The sequence below is a fragment of the Pteronotus mesoamericanus genome, unplaced genomic scaffold (genome assembly GCF_021234165.1).
Source record: "Pteronotus mesoamericanus isolate MK-2021 breed Mesoamerican mustached bat unplaced genomic scaffold, CSHL_Meso_final contig_64, whole genome shotgun sequence".
Taxonomy (NCBI): Eukaryota; Metazoa; Chordata; class Mammalia; order Chiroptera; family Mormoopidae; genus Pteronotus; species Pteronotus mesoamericanus.
Window position 1 is genome coordinate 5,306,063 of NW_026555224.1, and position 24,495 is coordinate 5,330,557.

Below are 24,495 nucleotides of genomic sequence, written 5' to 3' on the forward strand. Positions count from 1 at the left end.
CAAACAAAACATCATCAAGGATATTGTGGAACTGAACGATGCATTACATCAAATGGACTTAACTGACAGATATAGAACATTTCACCCCAAAGAAGTAAAATACACATTCCTTTTCAAATGCACATGGAACATTTTCAAAGATAGACCGCATGATAAGACACAAAACAAGCCTCAAGAAATTCAGGAAAACAAATATTAAAAAGCATTTTCTTGGACCACAAGGGCTTGAAACTAGAAACCAACCTCAAGGAAAAAACTCAAAAACATTCAAACTCATGGAGACTGAACAGTACACTATTAAACAATGAATGGATCAATAATGAGATCAAAGAAGAAATCGAAAAGTTTCTAGAAACAAAAGAAAATGAACACACAGCAGTCCAAAACCGATGGGACACAGTGAAGGCAGTCCTGAGAGGGAAGTTCATAGCAACACAGACCTACCTCAAAAAGATAGAAACATTTCAATAAATGACCTAACCCTCCAGCTTCAATACTGGAGAAAAAACAAACAAGCAAAGCCCAGAGCGAGTAGAAGAAAGGAAACAATCAAGGTCAGAGCAGAACTGAATGACATAGAGACTAAAAGAACAATTCAAAGGATCAATAAATCCAGGAGCTTGTTCTTTGAAAAGATAAACAAGATCGACAAACCTTTAAGCAGACTCACCAAGAAAAACAGGGAGAGGACCCAAATAAATAATATCAGAAATGGAAGAGGCAAAACAGCAACTGATACCACAGTAATACAAAGGATTGTAAGAAATTACTATGAACAATTATATGCCAAGAAATTTAAAAACCTCGATGAAATGGGCAAATTTCTAGAAAAATTAACCTTCCAACACTGAATGAAGAAGAAGCACAAAGCCTGGACAGACTGATAACAACTGGTGAAACTGAAGCAGCAATGAAAAGACTCCCAGACCACAAAAACCCTGGACCCGATGGTTACACAAGAGAATTTTACAAAACATTTAAGGAAGAGCTAACCACTCTCAGACTATGTCCTTCTCCGACTATTCCAAAAAAGTCCAAGACAAGAGAAGACTTCCAAACTCTTTTTATGAGGCCAGCATCATCCTAATTGCAAAACCAGAAAATGACACCACCAAGAAAGAAAACTACAGGCCAATATCGCTGATGAACGTAGATGCTAAAATCCTCAACAAAATATCGGCAAACTGCAACCAGCAATACATTAAAAAGATTATCCACCATGATCAAGTGGGATTCATCCCAGGGATGCAAGGGTGGTCCAATATTTGCAAATCAATAAACGTAATACATCACATAAACAAGAGGAAAGACAAAAACCTCATGATCCTGTCAATAGATGCAGAAAAAGCATCTATTTATGATCAAAAACACTCAGCAAAGTGGGAATAAAGGGGGCATACCTCAATATAATAAAGGCCACATATGACAAACCTACAGTCAACCTCATACTCAATGGGCAAAAACTAAAAGCTTTCCCACTAAGATGAGGAACCAGACAAGGATGTCTGCTTTCACCACTGCTTTTCAACATAGCATTGGATGTCCTCGCCACAGCGATCAGACAAGAAAGAGAAATAAAAGGCACCCAAATTGGAAAGGGGGAAGTAAAATTATCATTGTTTGCAGATGACATGATAGTGTACATAGAAAACCCCATACTCCACCAAAAAACTACTTGTCAATCTAATAAGTGTATTTGGCGAAACAGCAGAATACAGAGTCAGTAAATGAGTGAACAAAAAATTATGGTACATTTACCCAATGGAAACTACAGCAGAAAGAAAGAAAGAGCTACTACCCTTTGTGAAAGCATGGATGGAACTGGAAAGCATTATGCTAAGTGAAATAAGCCAGGTGGTGAAAGACAAATACTATATGATCTCACCTATAAGTGGAATCTAATCAGCAAAGCAAGCAGACAAGGAAAACATGACCAGCAACATTGAAAGAAAGAAGAAACTGACACTGTCGAGAAGAAGGGAGGGAGGGGGCTCATGGGGAAGAGAACGGGAAGGGTGAGATCAAGGAATAGGTGTGAAGGACACATGGACGAAGCCAAGGTGGGGTAGGATTGAGGGGTGGGGAGATGCGAGTGGGTGTGGCAGAGGAGAGTGGTGGCGGGTAAATGGAGAAAAATGTATTGGAATAATAAAAAAAATTAATTAGCCCAACATTCATTTCCAGAAGTTAGAAAAAATGGCAATAAACTCAAAGTTTATGAAATGTATAATAAATATAAAAGCAGATATCAATGAAGTATAAAACATACATATAGTTATGAGGATCAACACAGACTAGGTTGATTCTTCAAAAAGACTAATAATGCTAATAAGTTTAATATAGATATGATCAAAGAAAGGAAAGAAGGCACAAATAACCATTATTAATGCAGATATCACAAACAAAAACATAAGAGAACTGAATTAAATTAATGATGTCGTACCTACATTGGAAAACAAGAAATATGAATTTAAAGAAAGACAGCTTACCAAATTAAAAGAACTAGAAAACCTGATTGCCCTATAGCTATCAAAGAAATTGAAACAGTAATTAAAACCCTTCCCAACAGTTTTTTCAGCAAGTTCTAGCAGATATTTAAAGAAGAAATAATTAGAATTCTGCACCAAATTCTCCAGAGATAGTGACAGAGGAAAAGAGAATATACTTCCCAGGTAATGTTATAAAACTATCACAACTTAATCTCAAAATCAATGACAATACAAAAATGAAATTATTGGAAAATTTCACTCTTGAACATATAAGTAAATCTTATATATTATCAAACTTAATCTGGCATATGTATAAAGGAAAACATTCTGATAATTTAAATTCATTCCAAAAATACAAGATTGGTATATTAAAAATCAGCATTTATAATTCATTTTATTAATTGATTAAAGAAGAAATATGATTTTACCATCACAATAAAGGCAAATAAGATTGCTAAATAAAATTCAACATCTTTATCTAAGACAAAATTATTAAACAGAAAATGAAGAGAATCTCTTTCACCCGACAAAAGGTATAATTAGCTAGTTTAAATGTTTCTAGCTAACATCATACTCTAAAAAGTTGTTCTGGACCTCAGCTTCAAAGTGGGTGTGTTTGGGGTATTTACCCACACCACGAAGCAAATCTCTGAGACACAAGCTGGGTGTCCTGCTATGCAACTAGATCTAACACGATTTACCACAAGATAGTATCAGCTTCCACAGTTTAAGGATTCAGTCATAAAAGATTGCCCCCTCCATCACCAACTTCTGATGTCAGTCACAAGCTTAGGTTATCTCCTTTGCTTCTGCTGAATGGCTTTAGATTAGAGATTCCAAGGACCTCCTCCTCAGGTCCAATTTATTTGCTAGAGCAGCTTACAGAACTCAGAGAAACATTTTGCTTATTACATCACCAGTCTATTATAAAAGGATATAAGTCAGACACAGCCATATAGAAAAGATACATACGGTGGGACACAAGGAAAGGGTATGGAGCTTCCACACCTTCGCTGAGTGTACTACTCTCCCCAAATCTCCACATGTTCACCAACCCAGAAACTTCCCAAACCAGTCCTTATGACATTTTATAGAGGCTTCATTAAATAGGTAAGATTGATTAAACCATTGGTGACAAATGAACATCCAGCCCACTTGTCTCCCTAGAGTTCAGGAAACTGAGACTGAAAGTTCAACCCTCTAATCATATGGTTGGCTCCTCTGTTAGCCAGCACTCCCATACTTTGGCTTTTCAGACCATGAGACAAAATGTAACAAATAATACCTTTGTTGCTGTCAGATGTACCAGATGTGCCAGAACAACTGAGGGAGTTTGTTGCTCCCTCATCTGTGTTGAGCAGATGTACCATACAAAGCAGTTCTTCCAACTGAATTAAACGACATTAGATAGTAACTCAGTCATATGAAGAAAAAAAGAACTCCAATGAAGGTAACTGCATAGGTAAGTATAAAAGCCAGTATCATGGTATTTATTGGTTTTTAACCCCTTACTTTCTTTATATGATTTAAAATATAATCATTCTCATGTGTTTCATTTAAAACACATGAAAATGATTATAAATATATGTTAATAGTTATACAAATATAAAGATGTGATTTTTGAAAATATCAGTATAAAAGGGACTATGGACAGAAACAGAGTTTTGTATACTATTCAAGCTAAATTGGTATTAAGTAAAATAAAAAACTTTAAAATGTTAATTGTAATGTCTAAATTATCTCCTAAGAATAAACCAGAAAATATACAGAAAAGGAAATGAGAAGGAAATAAAAATGAAAGATAAAAGGAATAAAATACAGAAGACAAATACCAAAATAACATTTGTAAGTTGTTCATTATCACCAATTCCTTTCAATGTAGTGGATTAAACTTTCCAGTTAAAAAGTAAAGGTGTCAGTAAAGACATCATTTTTTCTTTTTTTAAAGTTCATTAAATTATTTTAATTTTAATTTTTAAATTATTTTTATTTTTCAATTACAGTTGACATATGCTATTATATTAGTTTCAGCTGTACACTCCAATGATTAGACATTATATAATTTACTAAGGGATCATCCTGATAAGTCTTATACCCATCTGACACCATACATTGTTATTAGAACATTATTGATTATATTCCCTATGCTATACTTTACATCCCCATGACTATTCTTGTAACCTCCAATTTTTACTGCTTAAAGGTTAAAGACAAGGGAGAATCTTAAAAGCAGCAAGAGAAAAGTAGTTAGTTACGTACAAGGGAACTCTCATAAGACTGTCAGCTAATTTCTCAACAGAAGCTTTGCAGGCTGGAGGGGACTGACAAAAAAATATTCAAAGTGATGAAAATCAAGGACCCTCAACTATTTTACCCAGCAAATTTATCCTTTAGAATCAAAGTTCAGATAAACACCTTTACAGACAAGAAACAGCTAAAGGAGATTATCACCACCAAACCTGTATTACATGATGTGCTAAGGAGTCTTCCTTAAGTAAAAGAAGAAGAAGACGGAGGAGAGGGGAGGAGGAGGAAGAGAAGAAAAGAAGGCACTTTAAAAAAAAATGATTCCCAGCAATCCAAAATGGTGGTGGAGTACCTGGAAGCTACTCTCACCTCCTCTCAGGACCAAACTGAAATTAAAACTAAAAGATGAAACAACCAGCCTGAATAACCAACCAAAGACTAACTGAAGAGGTCTTATAACCAAAGATTTACAGAAAAAGCCACATCAAGACTGTTAGAAAGGGCAGAGACAAGAAAAGAGTTGGCCCCACTCCCACACGTTGTGGCTGATGTTCCTGAGAAATATCTCAGCTGCAAAGGTTTCCTCCACACCAGGCTCCCCATCCCAAAGCACCAGAGCCAGGAAGAAGTGTTCACATAACAACTGGAGAGACACAGGTGGCCTCTTATTGTGTCAAAACACAAAATCTCATTCACAGCCTTTCATCCTGGGCTCTGGAAGAGAGAGAATGAAGCAGACTAGAGTTATGTGAGGAGAGACCAAGTTTTGTGGCTCTGGGGAGAGGATTGAAGGGACAGGCACCAGGATCCCTGTGCTAAGACCCTCTCTCACACTGCAGATGCCATCTTCCTTAGGTGAAGTATTCCTTTCCTGTGGGACTAGCCTGGATAAATGCAATAGACCCTCCTCTGAACTCCCTGTCACCCACACTGTGGAGCTGCATCCTTCTGAGGAGACAGCTGACTGAGCCAGAGTGCAGAGGTCCAGGCAGACTCAGTGGCTAAGTTGTGTGGCTGTAAGGTGGGGGCCATTCCCCCCACTTTTCTGTGAACCTGGACAGTGCCTTTTCCTCCCAAGAGATCTGCTAGCCCCACCCTCGGGTCTCCCAGTTCCTGACTTCTGGTGGCCTCACCTTGCTGAGTGTTGCCTGCCCAGTAGGTCTGGGAAGAATCCAAGACAGCTGGTGTGGCTCTGAGACAGGGGCCACTCCCCATGCCTTCCCCTAAGAAGCCTGACCAGTCCCTCCTCCTAATGGGAGGTCAACTATCCCCCCCTAATACCTCCTAGAAGCCCTGCCCTACTGAACTCAAGCTCCTATAGAATCTAGGACAGATAGAGTTGTGTGGTTCTAACACAGGAGCTATTTTTCCCTCACATGCATAACCAGTGGAGCCTTCTCTTCACACGGCCAAATCTTGGTCTATTTGGGTCTGATGAACTCTGTTGGTTTCACCCTGATAACTTCCTGAGACCCTGACCCACAGCAAAGGTCTGTGGCATGCAGGGGGTGGCAGCTAAAGTTGGTATACCCTAGGACTTTTGCTGAACAGCCTCAGACCCAGCACTGGCACCAAGTTTGACCCTGTATCACTATAGTGAACACTACTCGCTGCTTACCTGGTGACTAATTGAGAACCTATCTCATGCAACTTGAGTACTTCCAGAGGCTCAGTCAGTGACTGAGATTAGTAGGCAGCCAGCAGGAGAAGACAGGCAGAGGTGGATCTCAGGAGGCACTGGGCCTTTTATGACTGTTCCCAAACTCAGTGCTGAGGGAAGCAAGCCTTGGTGTCCAGCTTGGTTCCTCCATGTACACCCAGCAAAGACAGGTGCAAAACTGGATCACTTTGTAGCTCCAAACAGGCTTCCCAGGAGGGTTCCACATTGACCTTCACCAGAGCCCTACCAAGAAGCCCCAGTGCAGAAACACCAAGTAGCTTGCTTCAGACAGCATCAGCACAGGATCCAATTAGCTTCACAAGAAGCATATCCCAAAAAAGATCTCAGCAGGCACCAAACTCCATTGAGGCACATTACACTTTGCATCATTGGCACCTGCACAGCAGCCCATACGCTCCTAATAGTCACCAGCCTGAAGGTTGATCCCATGCATGGATGGGCCAATAGCGTTGAAGACTCAATTACATGAGGATGGCTCACATAACCCAACCAATAGACATTCCTTGAGTATCCTGCTCAGGTGTTCAAGGAAACTGTTCTACTGGGTCCCACAAAACATCTCCCCCATGAAGACTGGGGATCATAACATTTCTACCTAATACATAGAAACAAACATAAGAGGCAGAAAAAAATTGGGAGACAAGAAAATATGCCCCAAATAAAAGAATAGGAGAAATATTCAGAAAAAATTGAAATGAAATGGAGACATGCATTTTACTAGATATAGAGTTCAAAAAAGTGGTTATAAGGATGCTCAAGGAATTTAGAACATCAAGGAACTTGAGATTTTCAAGAGCATGAATAAAGATCTAAACCATAAGAAATAACCAGTCAGAAATGAACAACAGGATATCTGAAATGAAGAGTACACTGGAAGGAATCAACAATTAGTTGGATGAAGCAGAAAATTGCATCAGTGATTTGAATGACCAGATAACAGAAAACACCCAGTGAGAATAACAAAAGAAAAAAGAAATGAAGAAAACGAGGATAGTCTAAGGAACTTTTGAAATAACATGAAGCAAAAAAAAAAAAAAAAAGAAAGAAAGAAAGAAATAACATGAAGCATAACAACATAGACACCATAGGGGTACCAGAAGAAGAGAGAAAGCAAGACATCGAGAATTTGTTGAAGAAATAATGATTGAAAAATGATTGAAAAGATGCATAAGTCCAGGATGCACAGGGAGTCCCAAACTAGATGAACCTAAACAGGCCCACTTCAAGACATCATAATAAAAATGTCAAAGGTTAAAGACAAGGAGAGAATCTTAACAGCTGCAATAAAAAGACAATTAGTTAACTACAATGGAGCTCCCTTTAGACCTGCAGCTAATTTCACAACAGAAATATTTCAGGCCAGAGAAATTGGTATGAAATATTCAAAGTGATGAAAAGTGAAGGTCTACTTCCAATACTACTTTACCCAGCACAGCTATCACTTAAAAATTGAAGTAGATATGAAGAGCATATCAGAAAAGCAAAAGCTAAAGGCATTCATTACCATCAAACCAATATTACAAGAAATACTAGGGTCTTCTTTAAGAAGAAAAAGAAAGAAAACAGGGTAACATAGTTATAAGGACAAAATAGCAATAAATATATACCTATCAATAATCACCTTAAATGTAAATGTTTTAAATGTTCCAATAAAAAAAAATAGGGTAGCTGAATGGATAAGAAAACAAGACTAATTTTTAGGCAGTCAACAAGAGACCCATTCAGACTTAAAGCTACACGCAAATTAAAAGGAAGGACATGGAGAGATCCAAGATGGCTGTGGAGAAGGTGGAAGATACACATACCTCGTCCTGACACTAAACCAGATTTATAGCTAAATTACAGAGCAATCAACATTAAATACCAACTGAAGGACAGCTGAATAAAAGTATTATATCCAAGGATTTATAGAAGAAGCTACACAGAGATTGGTAAGAAGGGCAGAGACATGGAGAGGACTATTCCCTGCACCCAGGTGTGGCGACTGAAAAGTCTGAGGAATATCTCAGCAGAAAAAGACCTCTATGAGGAATGTGAAGTCTCAACCCCATGCAAAGACCCACAAATAAGAACACCAGGGCCAGGAAGAGAAACCTGCATAGCATCTGGTAGCAAAAGTCAGTGGGGACTCTGTCCACTGGGAAGAGGATGGAGTCTGCTAGAATCCCAACTGCTCTATTAAAGGACCAAAACACAGGAGCTCGCTCTTAGGTACTAACCCCAGCGCTGGTAGAGGGAAGGTGACTCAGGGCACATGGAAACAATAAAGAGAAGATCTGGGTGGAGTAGGTATGGAGAGAGATCTGGAGGGTCAGCTATTGAGGTCCTGGTCCTGAAGGAACATCCCACACCACCCTCAGGTGCCATTTTCCAAGGTCAGGCACTCCTATTCTAATAGCACCAGCTAAGGAAAATGCACTAACCTTGTCCTCCAAATACAGGCAATACCACCCTGCTAAGGTCAATAGAAAGGATTGTTGGCTGCACCCAACAGGGACCAAGGGTGAACTCTTTTACTGGAGAAACTATAAATACTGGAGAAACAGTCATTGAACTGGGTGGCTTCAGAATCAGTGCCAATCTTTCCCCCCTCCCACAGGTTAGCAGGCGTCACCCCAATAGAAGATTACATTCTCAGGGTCTCTGGTGGCTTGCAGGTGCAGAACTAAGGGGATACATGTAGCTTGCTCCCCTCCAGCAGGCTGTACCACCCCCAGTGAAAGGCTGACTTGATTTGTATTCCCAAATCCCACTGGCCCTGTCATGCTAAGTTCAGTTCTGTGGAAGGAAGGGGATGCAACTCAGAGCTGAGACCTTCAGGTTGATTCCCTTGGAGTCACCTTTCAGGGAGTCTGGAGTCCCAGTGTGTTGCTTAGAGGTAGGTGAGCAGCTTGCTCTCCCCTGGGAGTTGGTTCCACACTAGCAAATAGCTGCCTTGATCTGCTCCTCCAAGTCCTGCTGGTACCATCCTGTTGGACTCAGTACTGCAAAGGGAAGGGAGCAGGAAGAGCAGTTCAAAGCTGGAACCTTTAGAATATGGCTCACTTAGGGTCTCTGATAGTGTAGCTAGTAGCAGAGCTAGGGGAAGACATATAGCTTGCTCCCTTCCTGCACACCTGCACCACCCCCAATGGAGGTCTGCCCTGATTTCCATTCCTAAATCTTTCTGGCCTTGTTCTACTATGCTCAGTTCCCCAAGGGAAGGTGACATAGATCAGGGCTGGGAACTTCAAAATGTGGCTACATCAGGATCTTTGAGTAAAGTGCTGCAGAGTTAAGTGAACAGTATAACTTGCTCCCCTCACGTGTAGCCTGCATCACCCCCAATGGAGGGCTGCCTTGACTTGCATTTCTAAATCCCACAAGCCCATCCTGCTGGGCTCAGTTCCATGGGAGAGGGAAGGGAGTAGGGAACACAGCTTGGAGTCACAACATTAGGAATGCGACTGCATAGGGGTCTAACTGCATGGCTGCAGAACTAGGGGTAGGCATGCAGCTTGTTTCCCTCACATGGGCCAATGCCATGCCCCCAAAAAGACTGCCTTGATCTGTTTATGTAAGTCCCACTGGCCTCAACCTGCTAGGCTCCGTTCCACAGGAAAAAGGCAGCCTCACTTAGAGATAGGACATTTGGGATACATCTACCTCAGAGGTTCCAGTCCAAAGCTTGAGCAAGCAAGGCTATAGAGCAATGAGGAAAAGTGCAGCTTCCCACCCTCTCATGGCCAAGCTGGTGCCACAATACAAGACCTTCTTGATCTGTTTGTTCATGTCTTGGTGGTCCCTCCTCCTACTGAGCTTTCTCCTGAAGTGTGAACAGCTGGCTGTACCCAGCCTGAAACTGTGGTGTGCTCCTCCTAGGGAAGCTAGAGTTGGAGACTATAGCACAGACTGAATGGTATGGCTCTGGAGAAGGGACCACATCTTCCCCATCTGGTGTCTGACCACACTGGCCCCAAGTAGGGGACCTATTAACCCCATCATCCTGACCTGGCCATTGCAACCTACTGTGATTAAGTCCTGTGGAAGGTTCAGTGGGCTGTGGCCATCTTGGGCCCATGATAAAGCCTTTCTTTGTATGACTCTGGAGTAAGACTGAGCAACCTCAGGGGATGGGATTGAGTAGAAACTGGTAGACACCAACCTCAGGGAGCCTTAGTCTTCTACTGATCTGCCACCAGCTCAGAGCTCCAGGAAGCTGATCCTGGTACACAGCCTGCCTCTCCCATATACACTGAGGCCCAGTATATGCAGCCACAAGCAGTGAATATCATGGTAGCTTCAGATGGGTGGTCCAAGGCCAGATACACAGAAAGTCTAATATCAACCAGCACCAGAAACCTGGCCAAGGGGGCCAAAAATGCAACACAAAAAATCATGGGCTTCAAACCATGAAAGAGCTTGACACAACTAGACTCACAAACAGCACAGGTGAAGAGGGATCTTGGGAAGACACCAGACCCTGCTAGGAACAATTCCGCCATGGAGGACTGGCTCTGAACAGCAACTCATACATGGGGAATGGGGTCCATTTGGATAGTCAGCCAGTCAGAAGGTTACCTCTACCCACAAATTAGCCAACAACACTTAAGATTCAACTACAACAGGAAAGGAAACAACCCACACAGGTATCGTTTCTGGAGCACCTCGCTCAGGGGATCTAGAAGACTGCACCACTGAGACCCACAAACCATCAGAAAACCATCCTAACAAGCTTGGGAATCATGACATATCAACCTAATATACAGAGAAAAATATAAAAAGGTAGACAAAATGGGGAGCCAAATGATGGAACAAGAGAAACCCCAGGAAAAAAAGAATTAAATTAAATAGAAGCAAACAAAATACCAGATGCATAGTTTAAAACAATGGTTATAAGGATGTTCAATGATCTCAAGGAAAGAATGGATGACCCTAGTGAACTCTTAAACAAAGAAATAGTGAACCTCAAAAAAAAAAACCCATAGAAACCATTAAAAATAACAGTCAGAAATGCAGAATACAATATTTGAAATAAAGAGTATGCTAGAAAGAATCAAAGCAGATTAGATGAGACAGAGAATCAAATCAGCAACTAAAAGGACAAAATAACAGTAAGCACCCAATCAGAGCATGAAAGAGATAAGAGAGTTTCTTTTTAATATATTTCTTTTTTAAAAAATTTTCAAATACATTTGTCTCCACTAATCCACCACAACATTATCTGCTCGACCCACCCCCACCTCCCCTCTTCAATCCTTCCCCACCTTGGCTTCATCCATGTGTTTTTCATACCTTTTCCTTGATCTGACGCTTCCCTTTCCCCTCCCTGAACCCTCCTCTTTCCCTCCCTACTGACCCTGTTGGTTTCTTCTTTCTTTCAATGTTGCTGGTTATATTTTCCTTGCCTGCTTACTTTGCTGATTAGATTCCACTTATGGATGAGATCATATGGTACTTGTCTTTCACCGCCTGGCTTATTTCACTTAGCATAATGCTCTCCAGTTCCATCCATGTTGTCATGAAGGGTAGTAGCTCTTTCTTTCTGCTGCATAGCATTCCATTATGTAAATGTACCATAGTTTTTTGGTCCACTAATTTTCTGATGGGCACTTAGGTTGTTTCCGGCACTTGGCTATTGTAAATTGTGCTGCTATGAACATTGGGATGCATTGGTTCTTTTGAATTGCTGTTTTGGGATCGTGAGAGTATAATCCCAGCAGTGGAATCGCTGAGTCAAAAGACAGTTCCATTTTTAGCTTTTTGAGGAAATTCCAAAATGTTTTCCACAGTGGCTGCACCAGTCTGCATTCCCACCAACAGGGAACTAGAGATCCCTTTTCTCCACAACCTCACCAGCACCCGTCGTTTGTTAATTTATGATGAGTATCCGTTTTATGATGACCATTCTGACCAGTGTGAAGTGGTATCTCCTCGTGATTTTAATTTGCATTTCTCTGATGGCTAGTGATGATGAGCAACCTTTCATATGTCTGTGGGCCCTGTGTGTGGCCTCCTTGGAGAAGTGTCAGTTCAGGTCCTTTGCCCATTTTTTAATTGGATTGTTTGTCCTCCTGGAATAGAGATGTGTGAGTTCCTTATATATTTTGAGGTCAAACCCCTGTCTGAGGTATCATTGGCAAATATATTTTCCCAGATGGTTGGCTCCCTTTTCATTTTGCTTAGTCATGCAGAAGCTTCTTATTTTGATGAAGTTTCATTTGCTCACTCTTTCCTCTATGTCCCTTGTTCTAGGGGACATATCGGTGAAAATATTCCTGTGTGGGATACCTGAGAGTTTCCTGCTTATGTTCTCCTCTAGGACTCTTATGGTGTCATAACTTACAGTTGTCTTTTATCCATCTTGAGTTTATTTTGGTGTATGGTGTAAGTTAGTGGTCAAATTTAATTTTTTTTGCATGTAGCTATCCAGGTCTCCCAACACCATTTGCTGAAGAGGCTATTTTTACTCCAATTTATGCTTCTGCACCCTTTGTCAAATATTAATTGACCATAGGGACATGGGTTTATTTTTTGGGCTCTCCATTCTGTTCCATTGATCTATGTGTCTGTTCTTATGTCAGTACCAGACTGTTTTGAGTACAGTGGTCCTGTAATATAGTTTGATGTCAGGTACTGTGATCCCTCCTCCTTTGTCTTCCTTTCTCAAAATTGCTGCAGCAATTCTGGGTCATTTATGATTCCATATAAATTTTTGAAATGTTTTTTCTATATCTCTGAAATATGTCATTGGTATTTTAACAGGGATTGCATTGAATCTATAAATTGCTTTCAGTGGTATGGCTATTTTGATTACGTTAATTCTTCGAATCCCTGAACACGGTATTTACTTCCATTTATTTGTGTCTTCCTTAATTTCTTTCTTCAGTGTTGTATAGTTTCAGTGTACAGGTCTTTTACCTCCTTTGTTAAGTTTATTGCTAGGTACTTTTCTTTTTATTGCTATAGCAAGGGGATTTTTTTCTTGATATCTGCTTCCAATATTTCATTTTTGGTGTGCAAAAATGCCTTCGATTTCTTAATACTGACTCTGTATCCTGCTGTTTCGCCAAATACACATTAGATTGACAAGTAGTTTTTTGGTGGAGTATGGGGTTTTCTATGTACACTATCATGTCATCTGCAAACAATGATAATTTTACTTCCCCCTTTCCAATTTGGGTGCCTTTTATTTCTCTTTCTTGTCTGATCGCTGTGGCGAGGACATCCAATGCTATGTTGAAAAGCAGTGGTGAAAGCAGACATCCTTGTCTGGTTCCTCATCTTAGTGGGAAAGCTTTTAGTTTTTGCCCATTGAGTATGAGGTTGACTGTAGGTTTGTCATATGTGGCCTTTATTATATTGAGGTATGCCCCCTTTATTCCCACTTTGCTGAGTGTTTTTGATCATAAATAGATGCTTTTTCTGCATCTATTGACAGGATCATGAGGTTTTTGTCTTTCCTCTTGTTTATGTGATGTATTACGTTTATTGATTTGCAAATATTGGACCACCCTTGCATCCCTGGGATGAATCCCACTTGATCATGGTGGATAATCTTTTTAATGTATTGCTGGTTGCAGTTTGCCGATATTTTGTTGAGGATTTTAGCATCTACGTTCATCAGCGATATTGGCCTGTAGTTTTCTTTCTTGGTGGTGTCATTTTCTGGTTTTGCAATTAGGATGATGCTGGCCTCATAAAAAGAGTTTGGAAGTCTTCTCTTGTCTTGGACTTTTTTGGAATAGTCGGAGAAGGACATAGTCTGAGAGTGGTTAGCTCTTCCTTAAATGTTTTGTAAAATTCTCTTGTGTAACCATCGGGTCCAGGGTTTTTGTGTTCTGGGAGTCTTTTCATTGCTGCTTCAGTTTCACCAGTTGTTATCAGTCTGTCCAGGCTTTGTGCTTCTTCTTCATTCAGTGTTGGAAGGTTAATTTTTCTAGAAATTTGCCCATTTCATCGAGGTTTTTAAATTTCTTGGCATATAATTGTTCATAGTAATTTCTTACAATCCTTTGTATTACTGTGGTATCAGTTGCTGTTTTGCCTCTTCCATTTCTGATATTATTTATTTGGGTCCTCTCCCTGTTTTTCTTGGTGAGTCTGCTTAAAGGTTTGTCGATCTTGTTTATCTTTTCAAAGAACAAGCTCCTGGATTTATTGATCCTTTGAATTGTTCTTTTAGTCTCTATGTCATTCAGTTCTGCTCTGACCTTGATTGTTTCCTTTCTTCTACTCGCTCTGGGCTTTGCTTGTTTGTTTTTTCTCCAGTATTGAAGCTGGAGGGTTAGGTCATTTATTGAAATGTTTCTATCTTTTTGAGGTAGGTCTGTGTTGCTATGAACTTCCCTCTCAGGACTGCCTTCACTGTGTCCCATCGGTTTTGGACTGCTGTGTGTTCATTTTCTTTTGTTTCTAGAAACTTTTCGATTTCTTCTTTGATCTCATTATTGATCCATTCATTGTTTAATAGTGTACTGTTCAGTCTCCATGAGTTTGAATGTTTTTGAGTTTTTTCCTTGAGGTTGGTTTCTAGTTTCAAGCCCTTGTGGTCCAAGAAAATGCTTTTTAATATTTGTTTTCCTGAATTTCTTGAGGCTTGTTTTGTGTCTTATCATGCGGTCTATCTTTGAAAATGTTCCATGTGCATTTGAAAAGGAATGTGTATTTTACTTCTTTGGGGTGAAATGTTCTATATCTGTCAGTTAAGTCCATTTGATGTAATGCATCGTTCAGTTCCACAATATCCTTGATGATGTTTTGTTTGGACGATCTATCCATTTTAGACAGTGGGGTGTTAAAATCCCCTACTATCAGTGTGTTGCTGTATATGTCTTTCTTGAAGTCCTCCAAGATTTTCCTTATATATTTGGGTGCTCCTGTGTTGGGTGCATACAGGTTTACCATGTTCATGTCTTCTTGATGGATTCTTCCTTAGAGTATTATAAAGTGTCATTCTGGGTCTCTTTTTATGGCCTTCGTTTTGAAATTGATTTTTTTTCTGATATAAGTATCACTATCCCTGCTTTCTTTCCCTGTCTATTTGCTTGGAATATATTTTTCCATCCCTCTGCTTTCAGTCTGTGTAGGTTTTTTGTTCTGAGGTACGTCCCTTATAGGCAGTATATATATGGCTCATGTTTTCTTATCCATTCAGCTATATTATCAATGAATTTTAAAAAAAAATCAGGACCCCTACATATACTGCCTACATGAGACTCCTGATTAGAAGACACACGGAGACTGAAAATAAAGGGATAGAAAATATATTTCATCTAAAATGAAATGAATAAAAGAGAGAGAAGCTGGGATAGCAATACTTTTTTCAGACAAAATGACTTAAAACAAAAGCTGTATAACAGGAGACAAAGGAGGGCCCAACAATTCCACTTCCTGGGACTTATCTGAAGAAAATGAAACAAATCAAAAAATACATGTACTTCTATGTTTACTGCAGCATTATTTACAATAGCCAAGTTATTGAAACAACCTAGGTGTTCATCACTAGATGAATGGATAAAGAAGAAGTGGATGTGTGTGTGAACATGCACATACACACTGGAATATTACACAGCCACGAAAAAAAGAGATCTTGCTGTTTGCAGGAAGATGAGTAGAGCTGGAGGGTATTATGTTAAATGAAATTAATTTGGATAATGACATATACTGTGTCTTTTCACTTAGGCGAGGAATCTAAAAAACTAAAGAAGTGAACAAACAAACAAACACATAGATATATAAAAACTGAAAATTGCCAGAGGGTTGGGTGGTGGGGTATACGCAAAAATGTTAAAGGGATTAAGAGGTACAAACTTACAAATAAGTCATGGGGATGTAAAGTAAACATAGGGAATATTAATATCACATAATTTTGTACAGTGACAGATGGATAGCAGGCTTTTTTTGGTGGTCACTTTGTAAGGTATATAAATGTGAAATCTCACTATGCTGAAACTAATATATTATTGTATGTCAACTATACTTTAATTCAGAAGAGCTTTACATTTCAGAACAAAAATTACAAATGAATAAAAAATAAAAAGGAAGCCATGACCCTATATATGCTATCTACAAAGCTATGGTACATTTACACAATGGAATTCTACACAGCCATAAAAAATAAGGAAATATTATCTTTTGCAACATCATGAATGGACCTGGACATAATTATGCTAGGTAAAATAAGTCAATCAGAGAAAAACAAATAATACATTGTCTCACTTATATGTGGAATCTAATGATTAAAATAAAAACTGAATAAAATAAAAGAGATGTGAAAATGTAGAACACACAGCTGTCAGAGGGGAGTTGAAAGGAGTGAACAGAATGAAAGACGGTGAAGGGAAGAGAAAAAAAATACCCATATATGTATGACCCATGGAAAAAGAACAGTGTGGTGATGGTCAGAGGATGGGTAGCAGAGGCTGGAAGAAGAAAGGCAAAGTGGAGGAAAATGGAAACATCTGCAATAGTATCAACAGGAAAAAGAAAGACAAAAAAGAAAGAAAGAAAGAAAGAAGAGAGACATACCTCATAACAGAAGATACACAGAGATTGAAAGTAGAGATGGAAAAAATAATCCATGTAAATGGAAACAAAAAACAAACAAACAAAAAATCTTGTATATCAACACATATCCGTCAAAATAGTCTTTGAAACAAAGGCCATAAAAAGGAACGCTATATAATACTAAAGAGATTAGTTCAGCAAGAGGATATAACCCTTGTAAATATATATGTTAACTACATGGAGCATCTAAATACATAAATAAAATCGTGGTGGATATTAAGGGAGAAATACAGTCATAGTAGAAAATTTCAGCACCCTACTGTCATCAGTGGATAAATCTTTCAGACAAAAAGTCAACAAGGGAACAGCAACCTTAGATGGCAAACTGAATCATATGGATTTAATTGATATTTACAGAACATTTCATCCTATAGCAAAAAAATATACATTCTTCTCAAGTGCAAATGGAATATTCTCATAGATAGACCACATGTCAGGACACAAAAAGTCTTAATAATAGGCAGTAATATCTCAGACATTTCTTGCAGTAATACTTTTCTCTGGTATATCTCCTCAGGCAAGGGAAAAAAAAGAAATAAACAAATGAAACTGCATCAAATTATAACATTTTTGCACAGAAAAGGAAACCATCAACAAAATTAAAAGATAAGCCACTATTAAATGGGAGAAGACACATGGCAATGATACATCCAAAAATAAACTACCAGAACAAAAATTTTATATACACAAACACATGGAGAATAAATAACATGCTACAAAATAATAAATAGCTTAACAATGGTATTAAGGAAATCAAAAGATACCTTGACACAAATGATAATGAAACACAACAAATTAAAATCTATGGAACAGAATGAAAGTACTCCCCAGAAGGAAATTCATAGCAATACAGGCCTACATCAATAAACAAAAAATATTAGATATACATCTAAAAGAACGAGTAAAAAGTAATGAACAAAGCCCAGAGTCAGTAGAAAAAAGGAAATATAAAGACCAGAGCAGAAATAAATAAAATAGGGTCTAAAAAAATACAAAAGATGGACAAAACTAGGAGTTGGTTTATTAAAAAAAAATTAAGATGGATAAACTTTTAACCAGAGTCATCAAGGAAAAAAAAAGAGAGCCGAAATAAATAAAATCAGAAATGAAAAAGAGAAGTGATAACTAGCACCAAGAAATACAAAGAGCTATGAGAAAATACTACAAAAAATTTTATGCCAACTAATTGGAGAATCTGGATGAAAAGGATAAATTTCTAGGAACATACAAGCTTCCAAAACTAAATCAAGAAGAAACATAATTTAAACCTACCAATAACAGCCAATAAAATCAAAGCAGTAATATAAAAACTACCAACAATTTCCAGTCAAGATGGAGGTGTAGGTAGACATGCTCTGCCTCCATGCACAACCACAAAAAGAATTACAACTAAATCTCAAAACAAAAAGCACACAGAACTGACAGAAATTCAAACTGTATAGAAGCAAGGCAACCAAGGATTTAAAGAAGCCACATTCACCCAGATGGCTAGGAGTGGTGTAGATGCAGAAACAGGGCAGAGAGGTGAGGAGACACAATGTGATACAGAGAGGCAGTGGTGGTGGTGGAACAGACACAGGTGGTCCCACATTCATGTGTAGTGGATAACAATTGGGAGGGATACCTTGGGAGTGAGCTTCCCAGCGTCAGGTCAGACTGCAAAGGCCAGGGTCCCAGTGCTGGGAAGATAAGTCCCCATATCCTCTTGCTGTAAAAACAAGTCAAGGGTTAGGGCAGCAAATAAAACTGCTGGATTTTCAGGAAACTCTTCTTAAAGAATCTGTGTGGTCCTAAAACATACACAACCCACCCACTCTGGAATTCAACACCAGGACAACAGCTGGAAGGGCACCAGTCACATATGGGGTGTGGGTGAAGTGACTGGAAATGTGGCGCGTGCCTGCCAGGCAAACCACTAGAAGCCAGTCAGTGGCACAGTGCCTACTCTGAGCACTCCTCCCACACAAAGCCATAAGGGAGTGAAGTGCATTGCCTCATCCTGGCTATTACCTAAGGCGCCACCCCACACAATTTACAGGTTCCTTTTACAGAGAGTCAAAGCAGCTCTACCTGGTACACAGAAACACACACAGCGAGGTAGCCAACTTGAGGAGAAAAGGAAATATGGCCCAAGAGAATGAACAGAACAAAACCCCAGAAAAAAGTACTAAATGAAACAGAGAGAGCCAACTTATCAGATGCATACTTCAAAACACTGGTGATCAGGATGCTCAAAAAACTCGTTGAGTATGGCAATAACATAAAGGAAGAAATGAAGGCTACACTAAGTGAAATAAAGAAAAATCTATAGGAAACCAACAGTGAAGGGACAGAAGCTGATTTGGAACATAAGGAAGAAATAAACATTGAACCAGAACAGAAAGAAGAAACAAGAATTCAAAAAAGTTAGGAGAGTAAAAGAAGATTCTGGAATATCTCCAAATGTACCAACATCTGAATAATAGGGATTTCAGGAGAAGAGGAAGAGCAAGAAATTGAAAACTTATTTGAAATAACAATGAAAAAAAAGTTCTCTAATTGGGAGAAGGAAATAGACATACAAGTCCAGGAAGCACAGAAAGTCCTAAACAAGATGAACCCAAAGAGGAACACATGAATACACATCGTAACTAAAATACCAAGTGTTAAAGATAGAGAGAATCTTAAAAGCAGCATGAGAAAAGAAGAGAGTTACCTACAAGGGAGTTCCCCTAAGACTATCAGCAGATTTCTCAAAAGGAACTTTGCAGGCTAGAAGGAACTGGCAAGAAGTATTCAAAGTCATGAAAAGCAAGGACCTACAACCAAGATTACTTTATCCAGAAAAGCTATTATTTAGAATGGAAGGGCAGGTGAAGTGTTTACCAGACAAGGTAAAGCTAAAGGAGTTCATCATCACCAAGCCATTTTTACATGAAATATTAAAGGGACTTACTTAAGAAAATGTAAATCAAAACTATGAACATTAAAAAGCCAACCAACAAATTCACAACTATCAACAACTGAATCTAAAAAATAAAAACAGAAACAAACTAAGCAAACAACCAGAACGGGAACAGAATCAGATTTGGAGATCATTTGGAAGGTCATCAGCTGGGAGAGGGAAGGCAGAGAAAAGGTGCAGGGATTGAAAAGCATAATTGGTAGGTACAAAATAGACAGGGGGATGTGAGAATAGTATAGGAAATGGAGAAGCCAAAGAACTTATGTGAATGACTCATGGACATGAACTGAGGAGGGATTGCTGGAGGGATGGTGGGTACTGGGCAGAGGAAGGCAAAGAAGGAAAAATTGGGACAACTATTATAACATAATCAGTAAAATATGCTTAAAAATAAAATGTTTATTTTAAAAACTACCAATAAAATGGCTTTTTTAAATAAAATAAAAATTTTTAATAGTTTTTAAATTTTAAATCTCTCCAGTGCACCACAAATGAAAGTTTAACAACACTGAATGTTGTCAACTATAAGGAACAATAGGAATGTTCATTTTCTTTCAGTGGGACTGAATGCAAAACACCACTTGCAGAGTTTTTTTGTTTTGTTTTGTTTTGTTTTGGCTTCTTGTAGGTTGTATGTATAATTCTGTACCTTATGGGAACCAATCAATCAATAATACTCATGATAAAGTACTGAGAAAAATGAAAATGAAATAGAGCTATTTGGTCAAGTCTGCTATTGGCATTTAAGTCTTTAAAAAGGCAAGGAAATAATTTTTATTTGTTGTTTTATATTAGATACTGTGCTGACACAAAAATCTGAATGAAGGAATTAATTGATACTTACTAATTTGACTTGATTTCCATTCCAGTCTTCCAATTCTTCAATAATGTTTAAAAACAACTTCTGCAGCAAGTGTTCTTAGGTTTATCTCAACTTCAATCTGAAGTTGGAGTATTTTAATCTTTTTTTCATGTGTACAGTATGCTCCTTTAATTTTCATTGCTTTCTGTATAGCTGTCAAATCATTTTTTGGGCATGTGATTGATATTCACATCCCCAAGGTCAACATAAGATCCATGGGGACAGATATTGTGTTTCAAATACACAGCAGGCATACAATAAGAATCTATTAAGTGCAAAGACCCTTCTTTTCAATGAAGCAATTCTGTTGTTTTCTTCCTCTTTATATACTGCAATATTATCACCAGATACTGGCAGAGTTTAGTCCTTCTGACAGTATGTACAGAAGTCTTATCAATTTCAACCTTTCCTGGAAGATGGTTGAACAGATACCATGAATGAGTTAGCAGCTAACGGTTAGAAAGAACATGCAAATATAACCTTACTTTTGGTATTTACCCTTTATTCACATGGATACTATGCTCTCTTCATTCCCCTTCAAATTATTTCAAGTGCATATATTTGTCTTTTCAGTAAACAGAGGCTACAGATGAGGTTGCATCTGAAGTTCAGAAGGAGTTTCCAAGTATGATCCTCATTTCTTCACTAAGAATCTCTCCCAGGAGTAGTTTCAGACTCACCTTTGTTGAAAAATGTGCTAACCATAAAGCTGAAGAATATCGTGGAGATGGCAAAACACAGCAAAAAGACAAAAACAAGGGATGGGTCACTGTACTGGATGATTGGCACAGGTTCCACCTAGCAAAACAATCAGGAAGCCAGTTTAGTCATAACCTCAGTGGTATCACAGTAAAACCAAAGCAGAGAAATGATACATCTTTAAACATTTCAATGGTCCTAGTGAAACTGGTAACAGTGCTCAGGGTCATGGAGAGTAAACAATTCCCTAACTACAGAAGGTCCACACATCTAGGTTTAAAGGTTACTTTGCAGAGTACTAAGCAGGCACATACTCATTCCCTGACAACCTGAATACAAGAGGTCCACACTTCTTGTTTTCCCTCTTGAAGTTTAGCTGCAGCAAATAGACACTTACCTTGGCAAAGAAAATTAAGCACATCAAGAAGATGACAACTGAATACAAAGTGAGGAATGTGAAGAAATAGGCAGCCCAGAGCATCCAATTACTGAGTCCTATCATTAGCTGGTACTCCTGTGGAAGAGTTAACACAAACCAAATGCATAAAACTTGTAATTATACAAAATTCACTTACAATATTATCTAATTCAATATCTACTACAACTGAAATGGGTTATGCAATATTTTCATGACCAGTTTATGGAGGAGAAAATCAAAGCTTGGAATATCAAGTGACTTGATTATAATTATTCAGCTAATGGGTGACAGTGCTGTGATGCTTAGAAGCTCTGACATGATTTCCCCAGAATCAGATTTTGTTCAGACATAAAAATTCTGCAATAAAACCATAAACCACTTAGATTAATATCTCCTATATATTACTTCCCTTCCAGGAGGTATTAAAGAATATACAACACCAAGAGTGAAACCTAATTTAAATTTCAGACTAGAAATGATTTTTTTCATTTAATTTATTTTCTTTATTTTTTCAAATACATTTGTCTCTGCCTTCCCTCCACCACCTTCCCCTGCCCCCTCACCCCTCCTTCCCTCAATCCTTCCCCTTTGGTTTTGTCCATGAGACCTTGCTACACATTCCCCATCCCTCCCATTCCCTTCCTTTTCCCCCGTCCCCCCTCCCTCCATCCCTCTTGTCTCTTCATTTTGATGTATCAATGTAGGTTCATCAGTTATAACATATATACCACTCTGATGGGGGACGTTGGTAATACAGGAGTCTACACATGTGTGGGGGCAGGAGATGTGCGGTCCATCAAAATCAAAACATCCTTTGATTTTGATGGACCTTCAAAATCAAAACATCCTTTGATTTTGATGGACCACGCATCTCCTAGCATGTCAAGAGGTCCATCAAAAACATCAAGGTCCATCAAAACATCAAGGTCCATCAAAAACATCAAGGTCCATCAAAAACATCAAAGGTCCATCAAAATCAAAAACATCAAAGGCCCATCAAAAACATCAAGGTCCATCAAAATCAAAACATCCTTTGATTTTGATGGACCTTGAGGACATTATACTAAGTGAAATAAGTCAGACATAGAAAGATAAATACCATATTATCTCATGTATATAAGGAATCTAAAAAAATTAACCAAATAATAAAAACAAGCTCACAGATAGAGAACATTTTGGTGGTTGTCAGAAGCAGGGAAAGGAGGGTGGGCAAAATAAGTGAAGAGGGTCAAAAGATACAAACTTCCAGTTATGAAATAAATTAAGTCATGGGAATGTAATGTACAGCAAAATGACTACAGGTAAAAATACTGTATTGGATGCTTGAAAGTTGCTACACAGTGGATCCTAACAGTCCTCATCTCATGAACAAACATTTGTAACTTTGTATGGTGATGAATGTTAACTAGACTTGTGGTTGTTATCATTTCATAAGGTATACAAATAGTGAATCATTTTTCTACTCCTAAAACTAGCATGTGAGTTATGCCTCAGTAAAAAAAAATAAATTTTGAATTTCTTTTTTCTCTCTTTCCTCTTTTGTTTCTTTTCCTTTTTGTTTGAATTGCTCTTTCTATAGCTCCTTAAGATGCTTAGAATATTGATCACCTTTCTTTATGTTTAATAATAGTCATTAAAAGTTATCAATTTACCTTAAATCTCAGATTTAGTTGTATATCAGCAATTTTGAGAAGTTGTATTTTCACTCTTATTCAGGTTGAAATATTTTTAATTTGTTTGTAACTTATTATTTGATCTATTGTTTATAAATTTGTTTAATTACAAAAGTACTCCAGTTTTCCTAGATATCATACCATTATTGAATCTTAATTTTCTATCTGCTATTATAAAAATGCACTCTGTATTATTTCAATGCTTTTAAGTTTATTGAGACTTGTTTTATGACTTAATATATGGTCTACCTCCAAATATTTGCTTTTTCCTAGATGTACTACATTGAATCTATAACTTAATTCCATTTCGGTAGGACATTACTCTATTACTTCAAGTATCTAGTCTATCCAGTGTACTAGCAAACAATGTGTATTGTGCCATTATCAAGTATTGTATTTTACAAATATTACTTAAGGTAGTTGAGACTGTTATTGAGACTCACTTTAGGTTCAAAGACACAAATAGGTTGAAGTGAAAATTTTGAAAGAGATATCCCATTCAAGTGGTAACCAAAAGAGAGCTTGGGTAGCTATGCTAGTAGACAGACTTAAATCAAAACTGTTATAGAAGCCCTGACCAGGTGGCTCAGTTGGTTGGAGCATAGTCCTGTACACCAAAAAGTTCCAGGTTCGATCCTTGGTCAGGGCATGTACCGAAGTTGCCAATTTGATTCACCAGTTGGGGCACATATGGAAGGCAACCAATCAATGTTTCTTTTTTACATTGGTGTCTCTCTCTTTCCCTTCCTCTCTCTATAAAATTGATAAAAAATATCCTCAGGTGAGGATTTTAAAAAAGAAACTGTTACAGGAGACAAAGACATTGTATATTGAAAAGAAATTCAATTTACCATGGAGGTATAACAGTTACAACATATATGTATCAACATCACAGCTTCCAAAATACAAGTTACAACATATATGTATCAACATC

At 38.2% G+C, this 24,495-nt stretch overlaps 1 protein-coding gene across 1 annotated transcript in view; it reads right to left on the bottom strand.

The window, feature by feature from the left end:
* The window catches only part of LOC129076783 (phospholipid-transporting ATPase ABCA3-like), a 242,139-nt gene that overhangs the window by 180,595 nt on the left and 37,049 nt on the right, over positions 1 to 24,495 (bottom strand). Inside the window, exons 6-7 of the mRNA XM_054580937.1 lie at positions 21,868 to 21,984; positions 21,452 to 21,569 (exon numbers count right to left, since the gene is read on the bottom strand). Of these exons, the coding sequence (XP_054436912.1) occupies positions 21,452 to 21,569; positions 21,868 to 21,984 (235 nt within the window). The remainder of the gene's footprint in view (positions 1 to 21,451; positions 21,570 to 21,867; positions 21,985 to 24,495) is intronic.